This window comes from Monodelphis domestica, chromosome 7 (genome assembly GCF_027887165.1).
Source record: "Monodelphis domestica isolate mMonDom1 chromosome 7, mMonDom1.pri, whole genome shotgun sequence".
NCBI lineage: Eukaryota > Metazoa > Chordata > Mammalia > Didelphimorphia > Didelphidae > Monodelphis > Monodelphis domestica.
In genome coordinates this window covers 138,502,413-138,524,800 of record NC_077233.1, presented here as the reverse complement: position 1 = coordinate 138,524,800, position 22,388 = coordinate 138,502,413, and the positions used below count along the sequence as shown (strand labels likewise).

General features: G+C 36.7%; 1 protein-coding gene across 6 annotated transcripts in view; it reads left to right on the top strand.

Annotated features, from left to right (window-relative positions):
- CRAMP1 (cramped chromatin regulator homolog 1) overlaps positions 1–22,388 on the top strand; it is a 125,276-nt gene that overhangs the window by 88,869 nt on the left and 14,019 nt on the right. For all 6 annotated transcript variants that reach the window (XM_007499336.3, XM_007499335.3, XM_056805654.1 and 3 more), the window contains 10 exons: positions 1,492–1,577; positions 2,197–2,320; positions 4,438–4,519; positions 5,320–6,579; positions 10,641–10,818; positions 13,588–13,769; positions 13,998–14,072; positions 19,940–20,021; positions 21,842–21,946; positions 22,206–22,384. In XM_007499336.3, the coding sequence (XP_007499398.2) occupies positions 1,492–1,577; positions 2,197–2,320; positions 4,438–4,519; positions 5,320–6,579; positions 10,641–10,818; positions 13,588–13,769; positions 13,998–14,072; positions 19,940–20,021; positions 21,842–21,946; positions 22,206–22,384 (2,353 nt within the window). The remainder of the gene's footprint in view (positions 1–1,491; positions 1,578–2,196; positions 2,321–4,437; positions 4,520–5,319; positions 6,580–10,640; positions 10,819–13,587; positions 13,770–13,997; positions 14,073–19,939; positions 20,022–21,841; positions 21,947–22,205; positions 22,385–22,388) is intronic.

Below are 22,388 nucleotides of genomic sequence, written 5' to 3'. Positions count from 1 at the left end.
TTTCCTTCTCATTTTGGCTCTATCATTGGGTATTTTAAACCTTATGCTTCAGAAAGGGTGACGGAATGGAGCCTCTATTACAGACTGGCATTTCATTTAGGAGAAAATCATTCCCTGACCACAAAATTTAGAGTGGGAGGTGGAGACGGACTCTTCCTATCTTTTGCCCAAGCTAAAATTGAAGGAACTATTCATGGGCCTGATCTTACTACTGACTGACATAGGACTTTTGATATCATCTCTTTCCCAACTGGGCTAGTTTATTGTTCCTGCACCGAGATGGAGTGGGTGTGGCAGGAGCTGTGGTGCAACTTATTTGTGAACACTCAGTCAGCTTAGCCCATTGCAGCCCAGAACTTGAAAGCTGAAGAGATCTGCTAGCTTTAGCTTCTCTTATCAGGGATTACAAACAAGCATCACTGTGCTATACTGACTACAAATTCTAGATGGAATAAATGACTTATAATTTTATAGGAGTCACATGAAATTGTTTAGAATCTAGGGACTTGTTCATAATGTAATTCAGTACACATTTATTAAGTATATACTGTGTGCCTGCTGTTTTGTTTAGCTCTGAAGATACAAATAAAAAAAAATAAAGTCAGTTCCTGTCCCCAAAGAGTTTACAGTGTGTTATTAGAAGACAACACATAGAAGGCTGCTAAGAGAAGGGAGAGCCAAGATGAGGATATTGTAAAATTTGAGGAATGCCGGTGATAGGAAATGAAGAGTTGGACTGGCTCCTGAGGCCTCTTTAAATTGAGGCTTTGGGAGGAGTTGATTGCTCTACCCTCCAGCTTTCCAGTCAGAGGGGCTAAAGCAACTGAAGGTATTGATGAAATGTGAAATGATGAGTTCCCATTCCACTAATTTTCTTGTTCCACCCTTCAAGCCCAAGGTGAACCTTTTTTGCAAATCATAGTATCCTAGATTAAAAGATTTTCCCTAACTCATTCTAGTAGTATGTGTCAGAGTCCAGAATTTTACTCACATTGTTTTGACTTTAAAATCATCATGTTATTTCATTGTACTCTACTGTTTGCCTTTGTTTGTGAGTGACAAACTTATTTTAAAACTTTAATTTTTTTCCCTTAGCTTTCTTTCCAAATTCCTTTCTATTAATTTTTCTATCTAGAGTCAATGTTTTATAACAAGGAACAAAACTATTTTGGCAAAGCTAGCTTGGTTATATAGCTTTCAGAATTTTTTTGCTGTTTATTTTGATTTACTTTTTTGTAGTCATTAGCTATATTATTTTCTTGATTGCAATAGCTTCACTCTACTGTACTTCCTAGGAATCTTTCCACAATACTCTGAATTTCTTATTCATCATTTACTATAGTTTAGAAATATTCAGGGATACAGTTACACTCATGTACCATAATTTTTTAAGCTATTCTATAATCAGTAGGCATCTTCTTTGCTTTCATTTTTAATCAAGGAGTTTATTTATGAATCTTAAAATGTTACTTTTAAAATTTATATACACAGGGCCACTACTGTTCGTTACAAAGGGAGAAATCTTCGAATCAAAGCTCCAATGTGCAGGGCACTGAAGAAACTCTGTGATCCAGATGGTATGTAAAAGATTATGCCAAATTCTCTTAATTACTATATGTGGTAGTTCACTTCTGACAATTCTGTAGTTAGCATGGAATCCATGGGAACTGTGTTTTTATTGCTCTAGAATGGGGCTAATGTGAAAAATCTGAGTGGAAAGACCATTGCTGCTTAACTAGGAATGTCAGTATTTTCCTTGTAACATTGCTAATGCTCCCTTAAATTTGCTCCTATTTTAAATTCTGACCTTCAAGTCAGGATTTCTTTTTGACTTTAAAAATCCACCCATTCTTGTTGAACCTTTCCAGCAAGGAACTGAAATTCATTTAAGAACTCCAGTAATATTAAGGTGCAGCCAATCACCACCAGTGAAAATTTTCTAATATTACTCTGTCCTGTAAGTTGCTCTTAAACTAGCCTGTCATCTTCCTCTGTCTCTTGACACTTAAAACACATGTTCCCTTAAGAATATCTGAGCAGCCAAAAGATTCAATCTGGATACTATTGAGGTGCCTTGCTTCCTTGTCCCTACAGCAAAGAATTCTGTTTTTTTACCTTATTCACCATTGTGTGGTTTGTGTATCAAGGTTTGTCTAATTTCAGGGTTTTCATGGTCTTACTTTTCATGTTACATAGGTCTCAGTGATGAGGAAGATCAGAAGCCTGTACGACTTCCTCTGAAAGTTCCTGTGGAATTGCAACCACGAAACAACCACGCCTGGGCTCGGGTGCAGAGTCTTGCCCAGAACCCACGCCTCAGGTAGTTTTACACTATTTGAGTAGCTTTTTTCCTTGCTTGCCAAGGGGTAGGCAACAAGATTGCTTCTCTTGTCTTTTATATTTATCATTCTGTGATGCTCCTTAGTAAAAAGGTATGATTAGAATTACCTAGAAGTGCTAATGAGAGAAAAAAGTAAATACCACTTGCTGCTGCCTGTCCTTTTTTTTGAAAATTAGTTCCCTTATAAACTCTAGTCTCAATTAAGAGGTGATAGTGAGCTACCACAGCAAGTATTTGTTTTATTTATTATTTGGTCAATTTCAAACATTATTCCTTGGTTACAAAAATCATATTCTATTCCTCCCTCCCCTCCCCCTGCCCTTCCCATAGTCGACTGGGTATTACGTGTGACCTTGATCAGAACCTATGTTGTTGGGGGCAGCTGGGTAGCTCAGTGGATTGAGAGCCAGGCCTAGAGACAGGAGGTCCTAGGTTCAAATCTGGCCTTCCCAGATTTGTGACCCTGGGCAAGTCACTTGACCCCCATTGCCTAGCCCTTATCACTCTTCTGCCTTGGAGCCAATACACAGTATTGACTCTAAGACAGAAGGTAAGGGCTTTAAAAAAAAAGGGAAAAAAAGAACCTATGTTGTCGATGTTTGCACTAGGATGTTCATTTAGGGTCTATATCCCCAATCATATCCCCCTCTACCCATGTAATCAAGCAGTTGTTTTTCTTCTGTGTTTCTACTCCCACAGTTTTTCCTCTGAATGTGGATAGTGTTCTTTCTTGTAGATCCCTCCGGGTTGTTCAGGATCAATGCATTGCCACTAATGGAGAAGTCCATTACATTTTATTGTACCACAGTGTATCAGTCTCTGTGTATAATGTTCTCCTGGTTCTGCTCCTTTCGCTCTGCATTACTTCCTGGAGTTGTTCCAGTTCACATCGAATTCCTCCACTTTATTATTCCTTTGAGCATAATAGTATTCCATCACCAACAGATACTACAATTTGTTCAGCCATTCCCCAATTGAAGGGCATCCCCTCATTTTCCAATTTTTTGCTACCACAAAGAGCGCAGCTATGAATATTTTTGTACGTGTATTTTTCCTTATTATCTCTTTGGGGTACAAACCTAGCAGTGGTATGGCTGGATCAAAGGGCAGACAGTCTTTTAGCACCCTTTGGGCATAGTTCATATTATTACCCAGCAGTCACAGCAAGTATTTATTAACCACCTACTGTTTTCAGAACACTGGGTACTAGAAGAGTTTCAAATCTGAGATAAGATAAGGTTTTTTTGGTAGATATTTCAGACCACTGCTTTTACATTCATTGATGTAGGAGCATAGAGTCTTGGAAAGCATTTAAAGGGATAATGAGCTAGTTGAAGTGTGTGGAGGGTGAGTAAGAAGTTGAAAAGTTTAGGAAACTTGTTCTCACTTTTAAAAAGAATGTTTTTTTTTAATTTTAATCTTAAGTCATCAATAAAGCCCCCAAAAGAGGATTGTATATGGAACTATGAACTGTTATGTATGTTTTTAAAAAAATAATATATTAAACTTAATTAAATGATTAACAAATTTGCCAATTTTATTTGGTTTTGAATTTTTTTCTCCAGAATATTTTAAAATGTTTTTTTGATTCTCCCCTTTTTAAAAATGTTATTCTTGTTCTCTAATTCACTCATATACAATCCTTTCCTATAACATATTATTCTCACTTTTTTCTCCTTTGCTTCACAAAATCTCTGCCTCTTATGAGATTTTCTGAACCTTGGCTTGATCTTATTGCTATATACATTCCATAGTTTTGCTATTATTCCCTTCCAATATCTCCTCAGTCTATATATTCATAACATTATCTTAGTGTTCTTTATATAATCAGTATGTAATGTAATTCTACTTTTCTTAACCTTTATGTTGCTTTTCCTATACCTTTCCATATATCCATGTAATCTTTCATTTGTTTCTATCCTTTGAGCCCATAAGAGATCTTAAAACTTTTATACTCCCTAGTAATATGGCATATAGAAGGGTGGACATCCCTTCCACTCTAGCTGGATAGTCACTCTATCCATCTCATGTCATTCTTACTCCTCCCAGGGGGCCTCTTTGTGCTCTTGAACCATTACTGTTTGATTTCTCTATAGGATGATTGTAGAACTACATCGAAAGGTTTCTAGCCTCATTGAATTCCTGAAGCAGAAATGGGCACTACATGAAGTACGAATTGTATCCTTTTTTGGGCTAGAAAAGGACCCTCTAACTTGTTGGCCTTTGCCACTTGTGGACAGGCATTCTATTTCCTTTTGGTAATATAGATTCAATTTCATGTTTGATGCCATTGCTTGTTTAAATATGAGTGAATTTGTTGGGCAAGGGAGAATATACTATCTGTACTATATGTTTGCTTAGTACAATATTAAAAACTTGGAGTACAATCCTTCATTTTATCATATTTCTTCAATCTGCTGAACCTTGGAACTTTTATCACGCTCTGTTTTGAGATTCTCTTATCTTGTCTAGGTGGTATCACCAAATTCATGCCAATTTCTTCATGTTAAAATAAGGTAATAAAAATCTGATTCCCCCAGTTTATGTGAATTGTCTGGTCCTAAAAGTACTACGTAGGATGATTTGAGTTTGCTGAAAAAAGAAAGGCGAGAGGCTGTCCCTCTTCAATATTTGATAAAGATCTCTTCATTTGGGAAGACTGTTTCAGACATTAATTGTACGGACCAAACATTGTAAAGCACAAATCTAAATTCAGTAGGATAATGGCAATACCTCTAAAAATGACTATCCTTTGTTTATAAATAGCCTCAGTATATGTAACATAATATTGTTCCTGAGAAGTAGAGAAGTTTAGAGCTAGTCACATCTATGTGTTATGATTATGAATCATATAGTTCTAGAGATGGAAAAGATCTTTTAGGTCATTCCAGCCTTTGTGTTTTAAGGGATGACAAAATGTTTTGGGAGGACAAAAGGCCATAGGCTACATGCTGAATTCCTTGACAATATCTGTTTAGCGGCAAACACTGGACGCACGGCAGCTCCAGGACTCTAGAGATGAGGAGGCAAGGGCACAGCTTTCAAGGGAGAAGGCTACCCTGCACCTCTTCCCTGGGGAGAACTGTACGCTCACGCCCCTGCCCGGGGTGGCCCGAGTGGTTCACTCAAAGGCTTTCTGCACAGTGCACTGGCAGGAAAGTGGTAAATGCAAACAGAACACAAAGGACTCTCATTTGCTGCCTCCGGCCCAAATTCTAGGCATTCAGAGCGGTCAGGGTACAGCTCGAGGCCAGGTGAAGTATCCTCGGGGAGTAACTGAGACCAAGGGCTGTGGGAGGAGTGAGAATATGGCAGAGCTGACAAGAATGTCTCATCCTCCTGCTGATGCTTCTCAGAGCTCTGGAGAGAGCTCTCCAGAAAGTGGCCCTGGTGAGGGGGCAGCCTTGAGTCTTAGTAGCCCAGATGCTCCTGACAAGATGCCTTCTGGGCCTCAAGACTCAGGAGGAAACTTGGAGAAGACTAATATGGCAGCTTCTAAAGAGGGCAGAGATGCCCGAATCAGTGACCAAACTTCTCTACCCACACCTGGAAGTATATCATGTGCCTGCAGTCAGATCCCTGACCTGGAGGAGGAGCTCTCTCTTCTAGATCCGTTCCCTCGGTACATGAAGTCCTGCCAGGACCTTATCATCCCAGAGAAATGTTTCTGTACAGACAGATTGTCTAGGCAAGAGCCTCCTACCCCCAGTGGATCCACTTCTCCAGAGGCTCTACAAGCTAGTAATGTAGAAACTGCTGACCCAGCAATGGGTCAAGGACCATCACTCACCAGTGCACTGCCTAGAGCTGAAACTCAGATAAGCCAAGGTCCAGGCTTGCAACCAGATGTTTGCACTAAAGAGTTACCAGATGCACCTGCTGAGGACTTCCAGGAGAAGCTGAGCTCCTCCTTTATGTCTCCATCTCAGGGACAGTCTGCCACAAAGCCTCTGAAGGAGAGCCCAAGTCGGCTTGCCCAGCAGGTCAGAGAAGAGGGGTGGAACCTACAGACCTCCGAAAGCCTTACACTGGCTGAAGTCTACCTCATGATGGGCAAGCCCAACAAGCTACAGTTAGAATATGACTGGCTGGCTGTCCTGGAGCCAGAGACAGAAACCCAGAACTCCACGGAGCCCGGGCAGGACTCTTCCTCTGGCTCCACCTCTGCAGCCTTTCATAAGCAGCGCTTGCTTAGCTGCCTCTTAAAACTAATCTCGACCGAAGTTAACCCAAAACTGGTGAGTGATGTGTTTGTGGGTATGCATTCCTCTGCTTGTCACTGCTGTAACTTCCTTAAGATAAAGCAAAAGTATGTATTTGACTTAACTTCCATTTGGTTAGGAGCCCTATTTTTTTTCCCAGTTTAACTTCTAACACATATTAATCTATATAGCTAATGATGTGACCTGTGGTGGGCAGCAATTTTTTTTATGTAGTAGACTTTCATGATCCTTCTGTAGTCTATATGTGAAGAACAAGCTGAGATCAGAGGATGAGGCCTGGGTATTCAGTAAAATACCAGTTTGTCATGACTACCATTATCCCAATTATACCCTGGATTTATGCCAAGCTTTTAAACTTAATTTGGTTTCTATTGAAGTAGGGAGCTGAAGGCATTAATAGAGTTATCCTGATTTGGTGGCCAGAGTGTAGACTTAAAGACTTGGCTTGAGTCACATTGTAGCCCAGATAGTAATTCTGACATTTCTCTAGGCCTCTGTTTCCTCTTTAACTGGGTGATTTCTAAATTCCCTTTTATAGACCCAGAAAACCAAAAATAAGAATGATAAACCCAAAGTTTGGAGATACTGCATTGGCCAGGGTAATGGTCTAGAACCGAGTTATTCCAAGAGGTCACTTACTGCTCAATGCCTTCATGCATCACATTAATAGGGTTAGAAATCTACCTGTTGCTAGTTGTTGTTTTTTTTTAATTAGTGGGGATGCTGATTTTTATTCTTTGTCTGAACCTCTCAGATTTCTACCACTATTTTTAAAAATAATCCTTACCTTCTGTCTTGGAATCAATACTGGGTATTGGTTCCAAGGCAGAAGAATAGTAAGGACTAGGCAATGGGAGTTAAGTGACTTGCCCAGGGTCACACAGCTGGGTAGTGTCTGAGGCCAGATTTGAATCTAGGACCTTCCGTTTCTAGGCCTGGCTCTTAATCCACTGAACTACCCAGCTGCCTCCCACTATTTTCTTAATATAAATCCAGACTAGTGACATGGTTGAGTATTCTTGAGCCAACCTTGAGCTATCAGAGCTCATATAAGAAAAGTATCTATTGTCTTGTACCTGAAGTGCTACATAACTGTCAGTTATTATTTTTATTATCCCTTTCCCAAGTGAAATGTGCTTCTTGAATACTTTAAAAAGACACTTTCTCTTTTACAAATTAATTTAATTTGCTCTTTCTACCACTAAACTTCAAGTGCTTGTTAGGACATTATTTTTAGGAGTAAAAAAATCAACCCATTAGTTGATAATCAGAAGAAAAACAAATAGTTTTTATTATTCTGGAACAGTTTCTACTTTAGCATTCATATTCCTGTATGAAAGGCATTTAGGTAGCACAGTGGATAAATTGTCATTCCTAGATTCAGGCGGACCTGGGTTAAAATCTGGTCTCAAACATGTCCTAGTTGTGTGACCCTGGGCAAGTCACTTAATCTTAATTGCCTAATCCTGATCACTCTTCTGTTTTAGAATTGATGATAAGACAGAAAGGAAGTGTATTTTAAAAGAAGAAAGAAAATGAAAAAAAAAACCTATACCTTAATTTTGCACAAAATTTGTCACAGGACTTATTTATATGTGTGTATTAAAATACATGCAATTTATTAATACATGTGCATTGATAATGGAAAGAGATTCAGAGTTCCATCTGATAAGCCGAACATATTCACTCCCCAACTCATTTCTGAGGGTCATAATTTAATGAAACAAAATTTCATGGTGAAATATAAAGCAAAAATTTATAATTGATGTTTATAGTTAAACAAAATAGTAATTAATGTTAATGAAGTTTTACCTTTTAAGTAATTTTTCTTCCTCAAACTTAGACCCTTTTGGCAGACTGGTAAAGCCAATAGACCCCTTCTCAGAACTTTTTTTTTTTTTAATGTAAAATAAAATGCATAGGATTACAACAGAAACTAATTACTTTGAAATATAGTTATTAAAATTGTTTTTGAAAGTTCATGGACCCCAAATTAAGAATGTCTTGCTCTTTGGATTCAGTGTTTTGTAAGATGAACTGATATCTTTCTCTCTTAATTGGTTTCAGTAGGCATTTCCTCTTGTAATGTTGTGTTATACACCTAAGACAAATTCTAATAAATCCTGGTTTCAAGGAATTAAGATCCCTCACTGAAATTAAGTCTTTATGTTCATGGAAGATTAATTAGATCTTCTATTCAAATATGACCAAAGACTTTAGAATACAACCACAATTTTATTTACTATTTTTACACCTCAGAGATCCTACTAATAGTCACTTAATAATTCCTCAATTAATTCCCAATCAGTGATTGCTCTTTTGTAGCCATACATTGATGAGTGAACCTCAAGTAGCTGTAACTCATCACATGTAGATATAGGCTATGAAATATATCTGTGGGACAACCCAAAAAATAGAAATTCATTTTTTAGAAAAATAAAGAACTGAGTTCTTATTTTAAGCATAAGTTGGCTCCTTTTGCTTGAATATTAAATTTCTAAGGTTGGAGGTGATCTTGATTTGTAAAAGAGTTCTTGTTCAAACCTTTAGAACTGACCTTTATTCTTGAGTCTTTTAGAAAACCAAATTGAGGAGTTTCTCCTTTAAATAATAGTCATTTCCTTCTTACAGCATTTACTTTTCTTTTACTTTTCCACTTGTTTTTGTCCACTGGCCTTACCAAGAGAAGAATGTTAGTAGTAAGTAGATTAGGGCATTAAAAAAAATAGGGCAAATTTTTTAAGTCATTAAAAAAGATGGAATTTATGAGAAAATTAAAGTATATGCATATACTTTAGGAAGGAAAAATATACTTATTTTAGCTTGTGTTGTGAAGAAAACTATATGTTTGATAGATATAGAGGTCTAGAAAAAAATTTTAATGTGAAAAACATTTTTCTTTTTATTGTTTTTAAACATTTTTTTCTATCTCCTCCTTTTTGAGTGGGGATTTCTAGTCATGAACCTGATGCTGTGGCATAGATCTACTAGGGCTTCCAAGTTTAATTTTAAAGGCTGCTTTCTTTGTTCAACTTTGAAATAAAAAATTGATTTTTTGGCTCCAGGTTTTCCAATAGCTTTGCTAGTGTAAGAAAAAAAATTTAATTGTTCTTTAGAACTGAGCATTTACTTACTGTTTAATGTTCTCTTCCTTTGGTTTGAACTCTTCCAGTAGTCAGCAAATTGCCTTGGTTTCATCCTATGTCACATTTTTTATGTAGTACAACAAGTTGCCATGCCCTACCTATAGTGTTTTTAAAATATGTTAAGCAGTGAAAATCATACTAATATATTCTTTTGTGGGAAGGAAGGTGTTTTGTTTTCTTACTAATAAAGTATAGCTATAAGCTTTCTTGATAGGAATATTTAGCAGAGTGGATGAGACCCTGGATTTGAAATCAGTAGACTTGGATTCAAATTCCAATTTTTAAATTTATGGTCATAGATTTAGAATTGAAAGGAATTGTAAAAGTCATTTATCCCAGCTCCCTCATTTTACAGATTAGGAAACTGAGGCCTAGAGTAGTTTAAACAATATTCCAGAGCTGACATTGACAAGACAGCAAGGCAGGATCCACATCCACATCCTTCTCCAGAGCCATGTAGGACCCTGGGCAAGATAAGATTCTCTATCTCTGAGCCTCAGTTTCCTCATCTGTAAAGTTGAGATGATCCTTTTTTACCTACCTCACAAAACTAGTGTAAAGAGAGTGTTTTTTAAACCTTAGAGTGCTATAGAAATGAGTTATATCTCATATGTTGGCTATGCCTTGGGGTCGAGTAATCCTGTAGTAACCAAGCAGCCTCTTATGTGTACAGAAAGAACTCAGTCTGGTGTTTTAAGAAATAAATGTCTTGTTTGAAAATGACTCTTTAAATTTTCTAGTTTGATATTTTTGTTTCTTCAGTCCCAGCTTTTTCTGTTAAAGACAAATTTCTATGTTGCCCTTGACCCTCTCCTTCTTTGTTGAAGGAATAAAGCTTTCATGATGATATTTTGACCAAGAATTTTTACTGCAAATTTGGTTTAGTTATATTGTGCTGATTGTGCACTGAATCCTTCATCTTTCTTCTAGACTCCTGAAACTAATGCTGTCTCTGTGGCTTCAGTAAAGCCATCTCAAGAGGAACAGTCACTAACACCCCCAGGGAAAGTGATCACCATCAGTACCCGGAGTCCCCGGTGTGCCCGAAATCAGTCCACCCTACGAAACAATAAGAACTTCTCTCCCAACTCATCATCCAGCTCCTCAGGTGAGATGTTAAGGGAGCTAGAGAGCCAGCCCAGAGCAGCCATTCATCTAATCTCATAATCTGCTCTTACCTTAGTACTTTAGATGTGTCCTAGAAGAGGCAGGGCAGGCATTTCATATTCTCTTCAACATGCCAGGCATTGTTTTAAGTATTGGGGATATAGATAATATGTATATAGATATACATCTACATAAATGGGTATAGATAGGTAATGTAGATGATAATATAGATTAAATAAGATAAAGACCATCCTTTCCCTCAAGGAGCTTACTATCTAATAGGGAAAGACAACATACATGTAAAAGGAAGCTAGAAAAAGGGTAGAATGATAAACTCAGCAGAGTATAGCAGTCTTATCCCATGGATTTGAAACCAGTCATTGTTACAGGTGCAAAAGTGTCTCTTTATTCAGGAGCTGTGGTTTCCTTATCCCTCAGCTTAGTCTTACAGAAAAGGAGAGGATGAACTTCTAGCCCAAGAAATTTCTCTGAGTTAGTAGTGGTACTCAGAACTCATAGCATTGATTTAGAACTCTGAGTTATGTAGTTCATAAGGATCAAATAAGATAGTATTTATAAAGTGCTTAGCCCAGTGCCTGGTATGTAATAGATACCATATAAATACCAGCTATTAGTATTTAGATTATTATTAATATTATGGTTCAGTTTCTCATAACTGATTGGGTAGTGTGCCCCATTCTCCTGTTATTATTCAGTGTTACTATGGGGATAAATTGTGTAGATTTTTTGTAGACTCATTTCATTGAATTTAGGATAAGAAAGCGTTTTTGCAAGGTTTTTCTTAGATTGTAAATTCTAGTTTGATAAGGACTTTTTTTTTTACTTGATACTTAGAATAACACCACATGTAAACAGGTTGTAGAATAAATTTTAAACTTTTACCTTCTGTCTTAGAATTTACATTCTAATTTACATTCTAATTTACATTCTTGAGACTAATACGTCTCAAGGAAGAAGAGTAGTAAGAAACTAGGCAATTTGAGTTGAGTGACTTGCCCAGGGTCACCCAGCTCAAAAGTGTCTGAAACCACATTTGAACCGAAGTCCTCTCAATTCCAACCCTACTCTCTATCCACTAGGCCACCGAGTTGCTGCAGAAGTAAATTATTCTTGGTTGAGATGGGGAAAACGTAACTTTTCTACTACCTCTTGTGAGGATCTTAAAAAGTCATTACTTTGTTATTTTTTTTAATGTTAGTCCAATGATACACTTGAAATGTATATTATGCTCACTCTCCACCCCCTGGGAAAAATCAATCTGTTTTTGTCATACTTCTCTCCTAAAACTAAGCAAGAATACTGCTACTATGAAATCCCCCAAAATATGATAACCACTGAGGACAGATTGAGGAAATAATTCCTAGTGCTTTTGTTACATAAAATTGCTGTTCAGTTTTTCCCCAAGTTATTCCAGCAGCATAAAGCATTCACTACACATTTCCAGGAGCTAATAACCGTATAAATGTATGTTATTAGTTTTCTAGTGCTTAGTTATCCTGAGAGCACACAATTTAGAATATAGATAGTCTCTAAGTATTTTGAGCAAAACAGCAAAAACATTGGAAGATATTAAGGAGCTTGAACAAGAGGTTATTTATTGATTATAATTTTTTTTCTTTTTTTCATGCTTACAACTCTTTCTCTTCTGTTAGAGGACAAGTATAATCAAGTATTATGGTCACTTTCTAACATGTTATTCTCTTATCCCTATCCATAGAACTAGTATTTGGTGAAGTTTACAACTTTCAATTCCTGTTTTGTTTTCTCTAATAATTGTGATCCATATTCTTTAATTTGGTTCCACTTCATTTCATTTTTGTATCTCAAGGTATCTGTTTTTAGCAAGGACAGAGGGGCATACTCTATTAGGAGAAGCAGAACCATAATAATAATAACCACAATACTAACAGTTGGCATTTATATAGTACCTACTACATACCAGGCACTAGGCTTAAGCACTTTATAAATACGATCTTATTTGATCCTCATGAGAACTTTGGGAAATAGGTACTATTATTGTAGGCAAATAGGAAGGTTATGTGACTTACTAAAAGTCACACAGCAAGTAAGTACCTTAGGCTAGACTTGAATTTGGACCTTTCTCATTCCAAGTGCTCTATTCACATTGCCACATGCCTACTCTAGGAAGACCTGAGTTCAAATCTAGTCTCAAACACTTAAGAATTATGTGACCCTGAACAAGGTATTCAGCCTCTTTTGCTTTAGTTTCCTGAACTGTAAGAAGGAAGTAATCATAGTACTTGTTTTGTAGAGTTGTTATCAGGATCAAAGGAGATCATATTTGTAAAGCATTTGGCACAGGGCCTAGTGTGTTGTAGGTGCTGTATAAGTACTTATTCCTTTTCTTCCCTGTTCTTCCCCAACCCCAAAATAAGATAGATGAGTTAATGCTAAATGCATTATTCATATATATGAAAATACAGTAATTCCATGGAAAATGATTCATTCTCATTTGATTTTTTCCAAAGATTTGATTCTCTATCAAGGTAGATAGTATGTCACAAAAGAACACCAGATTAGATGTAGAAGACCTGTGATAAGATCCTAGCTGTATCCTTTTTTACTTCTCTGACATTTGGCAAGTCTCCTAACCACTCTCAACTTCAGTTTCCTCATCTGTAAAAAGAAGCAATATGACCTCTGAGCTCCTTTTCGGTTCTAGGTTGATGATTCTGTAAACTGTATATCTGCTAACAATAATTGAGGTCATCCTTTTTTATCTTTTAAGGTTTGAGAAACCCTCCAAGACCTCTCCTGGTCGCTGCTCCATCTAGTTCAGCAAACAGTGATTCTGATGGGGGACTTTTTGCAGTCCCAACAACCTTGCCACCCAATAGCCGACATGGAAAGCTGTTTTCACCTAGCAAGGATGCAGAATTGACTTTCCGACAGCATCTCGACACAATCAGTGTAAGTGCAGAAAGAACTTATCTAAAACATGATTGGACCTTATCTGTCTTTGCAGGAGATGCTCTCATATTACTCCATGGTTACTGTTAACAGGCTTGTTTCTTATCAAGCACAACCTTCAAAATCAAGATTCACTTTCAGAAAGAGAGAAAATAGGTATTTGAGCAGTGGTATTTTCATGGATATTAAAAGCCTTACCTCTTTCTCGCCTGTTGTTTTGCTTTCCAGATGCAGTCAGATTTCTTCTTGCCAAAGCCAAGGAAGTTACGGAATAGACACTTGCGGAAGCCATTGGTGGTACAGGTCAGAAAAGCTCATTATTGTATATGTCTATGGTCATAAAAACTAAATTTCAGGATTTAGGGCAAAATTTTTTCTTGATTCTTTCACTGTTTATTTCAGCTAATACAAATGGACTTTTCATTCTGCTTCAGTATTTCTATACAGTATTTAAATGGGACTAATAGCTACTCCTTTCTCAATCTTCACATCCTGACTGCTGCCAATGGCTAGTTAATTTTACTGCAGCTTCTTTTCAGCACCCCCTTTTCTCTCCTCTGACAACGCCACCCTTCTGGTACAGACCTTCATTGTTTGACTTCTGGATTATTGCAATAGCCTACTAGTGGATCTGACTGTCTTAGGTCTCTCCCCATTCCAATCCCTCCCACATTCAACCCCTAAAGTGATTTTCCTAAAGTGCAGGTCTGGTCATGTTACCCTGCTAATGAACTCCAAGGGTTCCCTTTTGTCTCCAAGATCAAATACAAAATTCCGTTTGCCATTTAGTTAACTTCATAACTTAGTCCACTCCTACCTTTATAATCTTCTTACAACTTTACATATTATCTCTTATCTGATGACACTGGTTTCTTTGCTGTTTCATGAACAAGGCAATATCCCTTGGTTCTGGGCATTTCCTTTCTTTTTTTAAAACACTTACCTTCTGTCTTAGAATTGATACCAAGGCAAAAGGTAAAGCAGAAGAACAATAAGGGCTAGGCAATTTGGGTTCAATGCCAAGATTTGAATCCAAGGACTTCCTATCTCTGGACCTGGCTCTCAATCTACTGAGCCAGTAGACTGCCCCTCTGTATATTTTCTCTGGTTGTCCTCTATCCCCTAGAATGCTCTCTCATCAAATCCATATACTGGCTTCCCTGAATAATTCCATCTTAAAGGAACTTTTCCCAGTTCTTCTTAATTGTAGTGTCTTCTTTCCGTTAAGTATTTTATATTTACCCTATATATTTAGCTTTTTTTTGTATATTTACTTGCCTATTTGTCTCCCCTATCAGATAATGAGTTCCTTGAGAGCAGGGACTCAGTCTCTTTTTGTATCCTTAACCCTTAGCATAGGATCTGGCATACAGGATGCACTTAATAAATGTTTATTGCTTGATTGATCACTGAAGAAGGAAAGTTGTACAGAATTTGGAATCATTTTCTAGTTTCTGTTTCATGTGTTCCATTATTGTAGAAGAGAAAAAGAGAAGTTACCACATTCTGACCTTTCAGCAGTTTTACTAATTAAAGGAGGTAGAGAATCATCCTATTTAACTCTCAACCCAGCCTAGGCTAGAGTTATCTCCATTTTATGAATGAGGAAACTCACACAACTTGCCAAAGGTCACCTATCTGGCACTTCTGTTTGAACTAATATAGTTCAATCCAATAAGACTATAAGTGTCTCCTATTTGAAAAATACTCTTCTAAGCACTGGTGATAGAACAAAACTGAAGAAAGAACCTGCCAGGCCACTCAGCATGTAGAGGCCTTTCTTGTCCTTTCCTGAGAAACATGATTGAAGTATTCTGACTAGCCATTTGTCATCCCATGTGAACATCCCATCTTCTCTTCCTATTGTCATTCCTTGATGACATCTTTTATATCCGTTCTTTGTTGTGTCCTGTTCATACCCATAAATACTCCCTATGTGTATTTGTGTACTTTTGTGTGTACATGCACACATGTATATGTATGCTGTTTTATATACAGTAGAACACTATGGATTTCAAATTTGAAAACAGATTTTTACCAGTCAACTTTTCTTTTTATTTATTTAGAATTAAATTTTCATTCAAAAGCTTTAAAAATTTGTCTTGATTGAAAGTGTTTATTTTATCTATTATGATTATTTCAATCTTTATATTAAAAATTCTTCTCTAATCATAGATCTTAAAGAATATCCCCTTCTACGTTCTAGTTTGGGAAGGGAAGGGAAGGGAAGGGAAGGGAAGGGAAGGGAAGGGAAGGGAAGGGAAGGGAATCTAGCAAGATTATGGTCTCAACTTTCTAGTTTTGCCAGCATATTGATTCTTCTACTTTTTTTTTTAATTGAAATTTTTTATTTAATTAATTTATTTAGAACATTTTTCCATGGTTACTGGATTCATGTTCTTCTCTCTCTCTCTCTGTCTCTGTCTCTGTCTCTCTCTCTCTCTCTCTCTCTCTCTCTCTCTCACACACACACACACACACACACACACACACACACACACACACACACACACACACGTAGCCAAGGAGCAATTCCACTGGGTTTTACATGTGTCATTGATTAAGACCTATTTCCATATTATTAATATTTGCATTAGGGTGATCCTTTAGAGTCTACATCCCCAATCATATCCCCCTCGACCCATGTGATCAAGCAGTTGTTTTTCTTCTGTGTTTCTACTCCCACAGTAGTTCTTTCTCTGGATGTGAACAGTGTTCTTTCTCACAAGTCCCTCAGAATTGTCCTGGATTATTGCATTGCTGCTAGTAGAGAAGTCCATTACATTCGATTGTTCCACAGTGTATTAATATCTGTGTATTATGATCTCCTGGTTTTGCTCCTTTTACTCTGCATCAATTCCTGGAGGTCTTTCTAGTTCCCATGGAATTCCTCCAGTTCATTATTCCTTTGAGCACAATAGTATTCCATCACCAACATATACCACAATTTGTTCAGCCATTTCTCAATCGAAGGGCATCCCCTCATTTTCCAATTTTTTGCCACCACAAAGAGCGCAGCTATGAATATTCTTGTACAAGTCTTTTTCCTTATGATCTCTTTGGTGTACAGATCCAGCAGTGCTATGGCTAGATCAAAGGGCAGACAGTCTTTTAGTGCCCTTTGGGCATAGTTCCAAATTGTCCTCCAGAATGGTTGGATCAGTTCACAAGTCCACCAGCAATGCATTAATGTCCCAATTTTGCCACATCCCCTCCATAATTCATTACTTTCCTTTACTGTCACATTAGCCAATCTATTAGGTGTGAGGCAGTACCTCAGAGTTGTTTTGATTTGCATCTCTCTGATTATAATCTTCTCCTACTTTTTGTATTTTGAGTGTATCAAATACTGAACTGCCTTGTTTGATTACTTCTAGTTATTGCCTTTATCTTCTGTTTTGTTGAGCCACTTTTTAATTTTTTTTTATAAGACGCAAACAGGGGCAGAATTCATAGAGTGCTAGACATGGAATTTCAAAAACTTGAGTTCAAATCTTACCTCCAAAACTTACTATTTCTGTGCCCCTGGACAAAATCACTTAACCTTTCTCAACCTTAGTTTCTAATTCATAAAACTGGGATAATAAACAACTTCACAGGTTTCTGGTGAGTGTAAAATGAGGTCATATGTGTAAATAAAAGTTAAAAATCTTTGTAAATGCTAGCTATTCGTCTGCATATGTATGCAATTTTTCTGAACTTAAATGTAAAAAAAGTGTGTGTTTTCATATACAAAGTAGAACAAAAAAAGTGATTGATGTGAAACCACAAACCTCTTGAACAAAATGTCTGTTTTTAAACTCTTACCTTTTAGAATCAATTCTAAGTATCAGTTCTAAGGCAGAAGAATGGTAAGGGCCAGACAACTGGAGTAATCACTTGCCCAGTTATATAGCCAGGAAGTGTCTGATATTAAATTTGAACCCGGGTCCTCCTGAGTGTAGACCTGGCTTTCTATCCACTGAGCCATCCAGCTTCCCCTGGATAGACTGCTATATATTTATAGATTACATTTGTCATATTAGTTTAAAAACTGACCTGCTTATGCATTTATTTCTGAATTTCCTTCTTTTGTATATATTTTTAAATGCTTCTGTGACCTTTTTGTTGATATGGTGAGCAGCAACATTATCACTCCTTTTTCCTCTCATTTCACACAAAAACCCTACAATGCTTGTAAGAAATAAGAAAAACAATTTCATTCATTTGCTTTATATGATGGAATTTGAGATGGGGTACTGGTAGACCCTCCTAATTCCATTTTTCTCCACCACAATTCATCTAGTAATTCTAGATGTTTGTTCTTAAAAATGAGTATGAGCAGTAAAGTTGCTAATCCACATATACCCAGTGCCAGCAAAGAGTCCCCAACAGCCTCTTTCTGAAAAATTGTCTAATAGACTTACCATCTCTGGACTTGGAGCTCTGGAAGTTATTGTCACAGTGTTGCGTGCTTGTTTGCCCACACTCTCACGTGTTCAGTCCTCCACCTTGGTATCATGTACTTCTGTCAACCTCTTAAGTTTTCTTAGGCTGGAAAAATGTCTTACTCTGACTTTTTATTGGTTCTGCTGCTTGAGAATTTGATTTATGATGGTTTATGATGAAGTTGACTTAAAATTCACAACATTCAACCTTGACTGTCTTGTGGTCACTGTGCCTTCTCTTTCCTTTGTTGTAGTCATTGTGTATTTTTGTAATTGTTTTCAGTGGACTACTTCTACCTTTTTTCCCCTCGGTTTTGTTAATGCCTCCTTATTTTAATGGGTGAGAAAACTGAAACCAGAGGGGTAAAGTGGCTTGGTCCATTCATACAACCTGTAAGTGATAATTGGCCTGGAGATCATTTAAGATTGAACCTTTGGATTCTATACATCCAGGGTCTTTTCCATATTGTCAAGCTATTTGGGCTGGTATGCCACTTACTAGACAGGTTGGGTGTTCTATCTCATGTTTCCTTTTTCTGGTAGTGGAACTGCCAGTCTCTTCTAGGCCCCATGATTATACCTTTGAAAATAACTTCTGACTTTTCTCACTCCTTTGTGACTCCTGCCCCTTTTCCTATGTCTGTTCGGGTACTGGGGCCTGATTTATCAATTCTAACTTCAAAATCTCATTCCTGATTACCTCATGGCCACCCTATGTAATATTTAATTGATCTTTTAACCACCATCTTTTTTTCAGACATATTGTCAAATTAATTTTTATAATTCCTACCTCTAATCAGATCAATGCGTTGTACTTATCATGATATAATTTCATTTGTTCTTCATTACAGGTTATTAAGATCCATACATATCTCTTGGTGTAGCATATTCAAGACACTTCATGATATTACTCCATCCTTCCTTTTCATCTCTTTTTCTTCTCTTCTTGTTCCTTGCAGCTGTAGAGTGAACTATTCAATATTTCCTGGATTCATCCTCCAAATTCTAGCTTCAATACCTTTTCTCAGTTTTTTTCTATTTTCCGGGAATTCCATTAGTCATTTTTTTCTCCCAAAAAATATCTAGGTATTGAAATCTACCCATCTTTCAAGGCAAATTCTAATGCTCTAATTCTCTATCCTTCTACAATAAATGCTCTTATCATTTTCTATTTCATATTATATTTATTTGTGTGTCTGTGTTCATATATGCATACATGTACAAATATGCATTTATCCATATATATGTTTATATTTAAAACACTTCAACTAACTTGTAATCTCTTTAGAGTAGGAATCTGCTATTTGTCTTTGGCTAAACACTGGACCATATGCAATTAAATCCAGAATAAATATAAAAGAATGAGTAGAGAAACATGTCAAAGACCTTTAATATTGTTCATTTCCCCAATACCTGTATAATTGATAATTATCATTGTTCTACTTTCCATCTGCTTTTTCATGAATTAAGAAAGTAATCAATTAAAAGTAGGCCCTTAAATTTATTCCAGCTTAATGAAGATTAAAAAAAAGAGAGAGAGTTATGGTATTTGTTGTTCATGGTTTGAAACTTCAGATGCAGAGGAGTCTGGGACCTTCTCAGAAATTTCATTCTTTTTTTTTTCCCTACTTCTCAACCATGTTTTATTTAGAATGCTTATTTTGAATATGTTTCTTTTCTTGAGTCTCTTTTAAATAAATTTGACTTAATATTACATGTGTGCCCTTTTCTTTTTCTCTGTAGAGAACACTGCTCCCTAGACCATCAGGAAATCCATCCCATAATGTGTGTTCTTTCTCCATTATGTCAAATTCTTCTATAACAGGTAAGTGCTTGTTGTTTCCACAGTTCCTACACCTAAATTTACTTGAGATTTTCCTTAATTTGGGTTACAGGTGTACCCTGTATAGTTCCCATGTCCTGTGTAATAATGTTTGAGATTAATTTGAATAGTTAATATTGTAGTATATCTCTGTGAAAGGGGCTTATAATCTATACTGTTATATATTGCTTACTTTCTGTGGATTATGGCTTTAGTTTACTTTTTTGCCTTTTTTGTAATTGGTTAGCTCTACTATAACTCCATATAAATTCCTAAAAATCACTGAAATGTGTAAAATTAAGCAACGAAAATCTTAGAGCTTATTGGTAAAATAGAGTTGGGGATACAACACTTAACTTTTTTTTTCTGGGTTATATATCCATGTATTATGTAAAACATATTTCTATACCGTTCATTTCTGTAGGTGAATAATCTTAAAAACCCAAACTCCAAAACATATACCCAAATAAGCAAGTGAAAAATTGCATGCTTTCATCTGCATTTCCACTCCAACAGTTCTTTCTCTGGAGGTGGCTAGCATTCTTTGTCATAAGTCTTTCAGAATGGTCCAGGATTGTTGTATTGCTGAGAGTAGCTAAGTCTATCACAATTGCTCATTCTACAGTATTGCTGTCAGTATTTACAGTGTTCTCCTGGTTCTGTTTATGTCACTCTGCTCAGTTCTTACAGATTTTTCCAGGTGGTTATGAAATCATCCTATTCAACATTCCTTTTACAGCACAGTAATATTCCATCATCATCATATTCCACAGTTTGTTCAGCCATTCCCCAATTAACGGACATCCCTTTAGTTTCCAATTCTTTATGTGGAACACAACATTTAAAAAACTTCATCAGTTACACATATTTAAGTGACCAAAAAAATTGTAGCAGTTTTTTGTACATTTTAAGTGCTTAAGAAACACATAAATACTACAATAAATAATGGTAATTTCTAAGGCTTTGGACTCTTCCTTGGCCTACATCAACAGTTCCTAGTGAGAGAGCAAGGGAAACTCTGACCATGATGGAAAGTAGGGAAGGAGGAGGGGAAGGTCAAGGGTTGGAACAGTTTTCCTCAGTCCTTAAATCCTACTACACAAGAAGATAATACAATAAATATGGACCTTTACCTTGAAAGAGACTTGAAGTTTTCTGTGTTCTTAGTTTGTTTTTTTCTGAAAGAGAATAAAAGCAAACAAAATTCACATTAGATTCATCATTCTCTAATATAGCATTCATTCATGTTGGAGTAAATTCACCTTTTCAAAACAGGTGTTATAGCAGAGCTAACTTTACTCTTCTATTTTCTCAGTTGTGACTTCTCAAATTCTAAGAAATTAAGCATGATTAAACTGAGTCTTACTAGTAGAAATTATTATCGGGAAACGTGCCCTAATATTCAGAGAGGGAAATAACTCCCTTGACTCATAGTTTATCCATTAGTCGTTATATTGCTCATTTCTTGCCGCATGTGCTTTGTTGACATTTAAGTAATTTTGATCCTGTCACATCAATAAACAAAACAAACCCTGTAGCTTCTCTTATTGTAATATACTGCCACATTTTATTGTTTGGCTGAGTTTTTGTTCCTTCTTAACAAGACAGCTAGTTATTTCTTCGTATTTTTTCTAAACCAAACATTATTGCTACTTTTCATGGGATTATCTCCTTAGACTGAAATTAAATAGTGAAAGCTATGGCAGTGAAAACGGGAGAAACTTGCCATTCTTATGGATTGTGCAGTGACACAAGCACAGGAGTAAGACAGTTATAAATACATGTGTGCATTCTAGAAATTCATTTTTGTTCCCATCTTATAGGGAGAGGGTCATTTCGACCAATCCAGTCCTCTCTGACCAAAGCTGCTTTGTCTCGACCCATTGTGCCCAAGGTTCTTCCAGCCCAGGCTGCTAATCACCTGTCCAGTAAGTTTCCATGATTAAGCATGAGGTGAATTTGCAGCCAACCCCATGCTTCTGAGTGACATGTTTGCAGTGTTCTTTTCTTCTTCCTTCTCAAATACATACCTCCTAAATCTTTGGAGGGAAAACCATGTAAGCTATTGATTTTTCAGTTAAAATTGGTCTTTTGAAGTAAATAGGATATTTTTATGGTCTCAGCATAGGAGTGTGACTATTCCTTTAGAAGAAGCCTTATTATTATTATATATCTGTTTGCCTCTAGGTGCCATTGATTTGGCAGCTAAAAGTGCTGGTATTATCCCTGGGAGCCCACTCTCTGTCTTGGATACTGAAGGTTTGCCAGGGATAACACAATTGTCTTCCGAGGAGGTGACAGCTACTATGACAGGACCAAACTTGGCTAGCTCACATCAGAATGGGGACTCCATATCAGCTATGGGGGTAT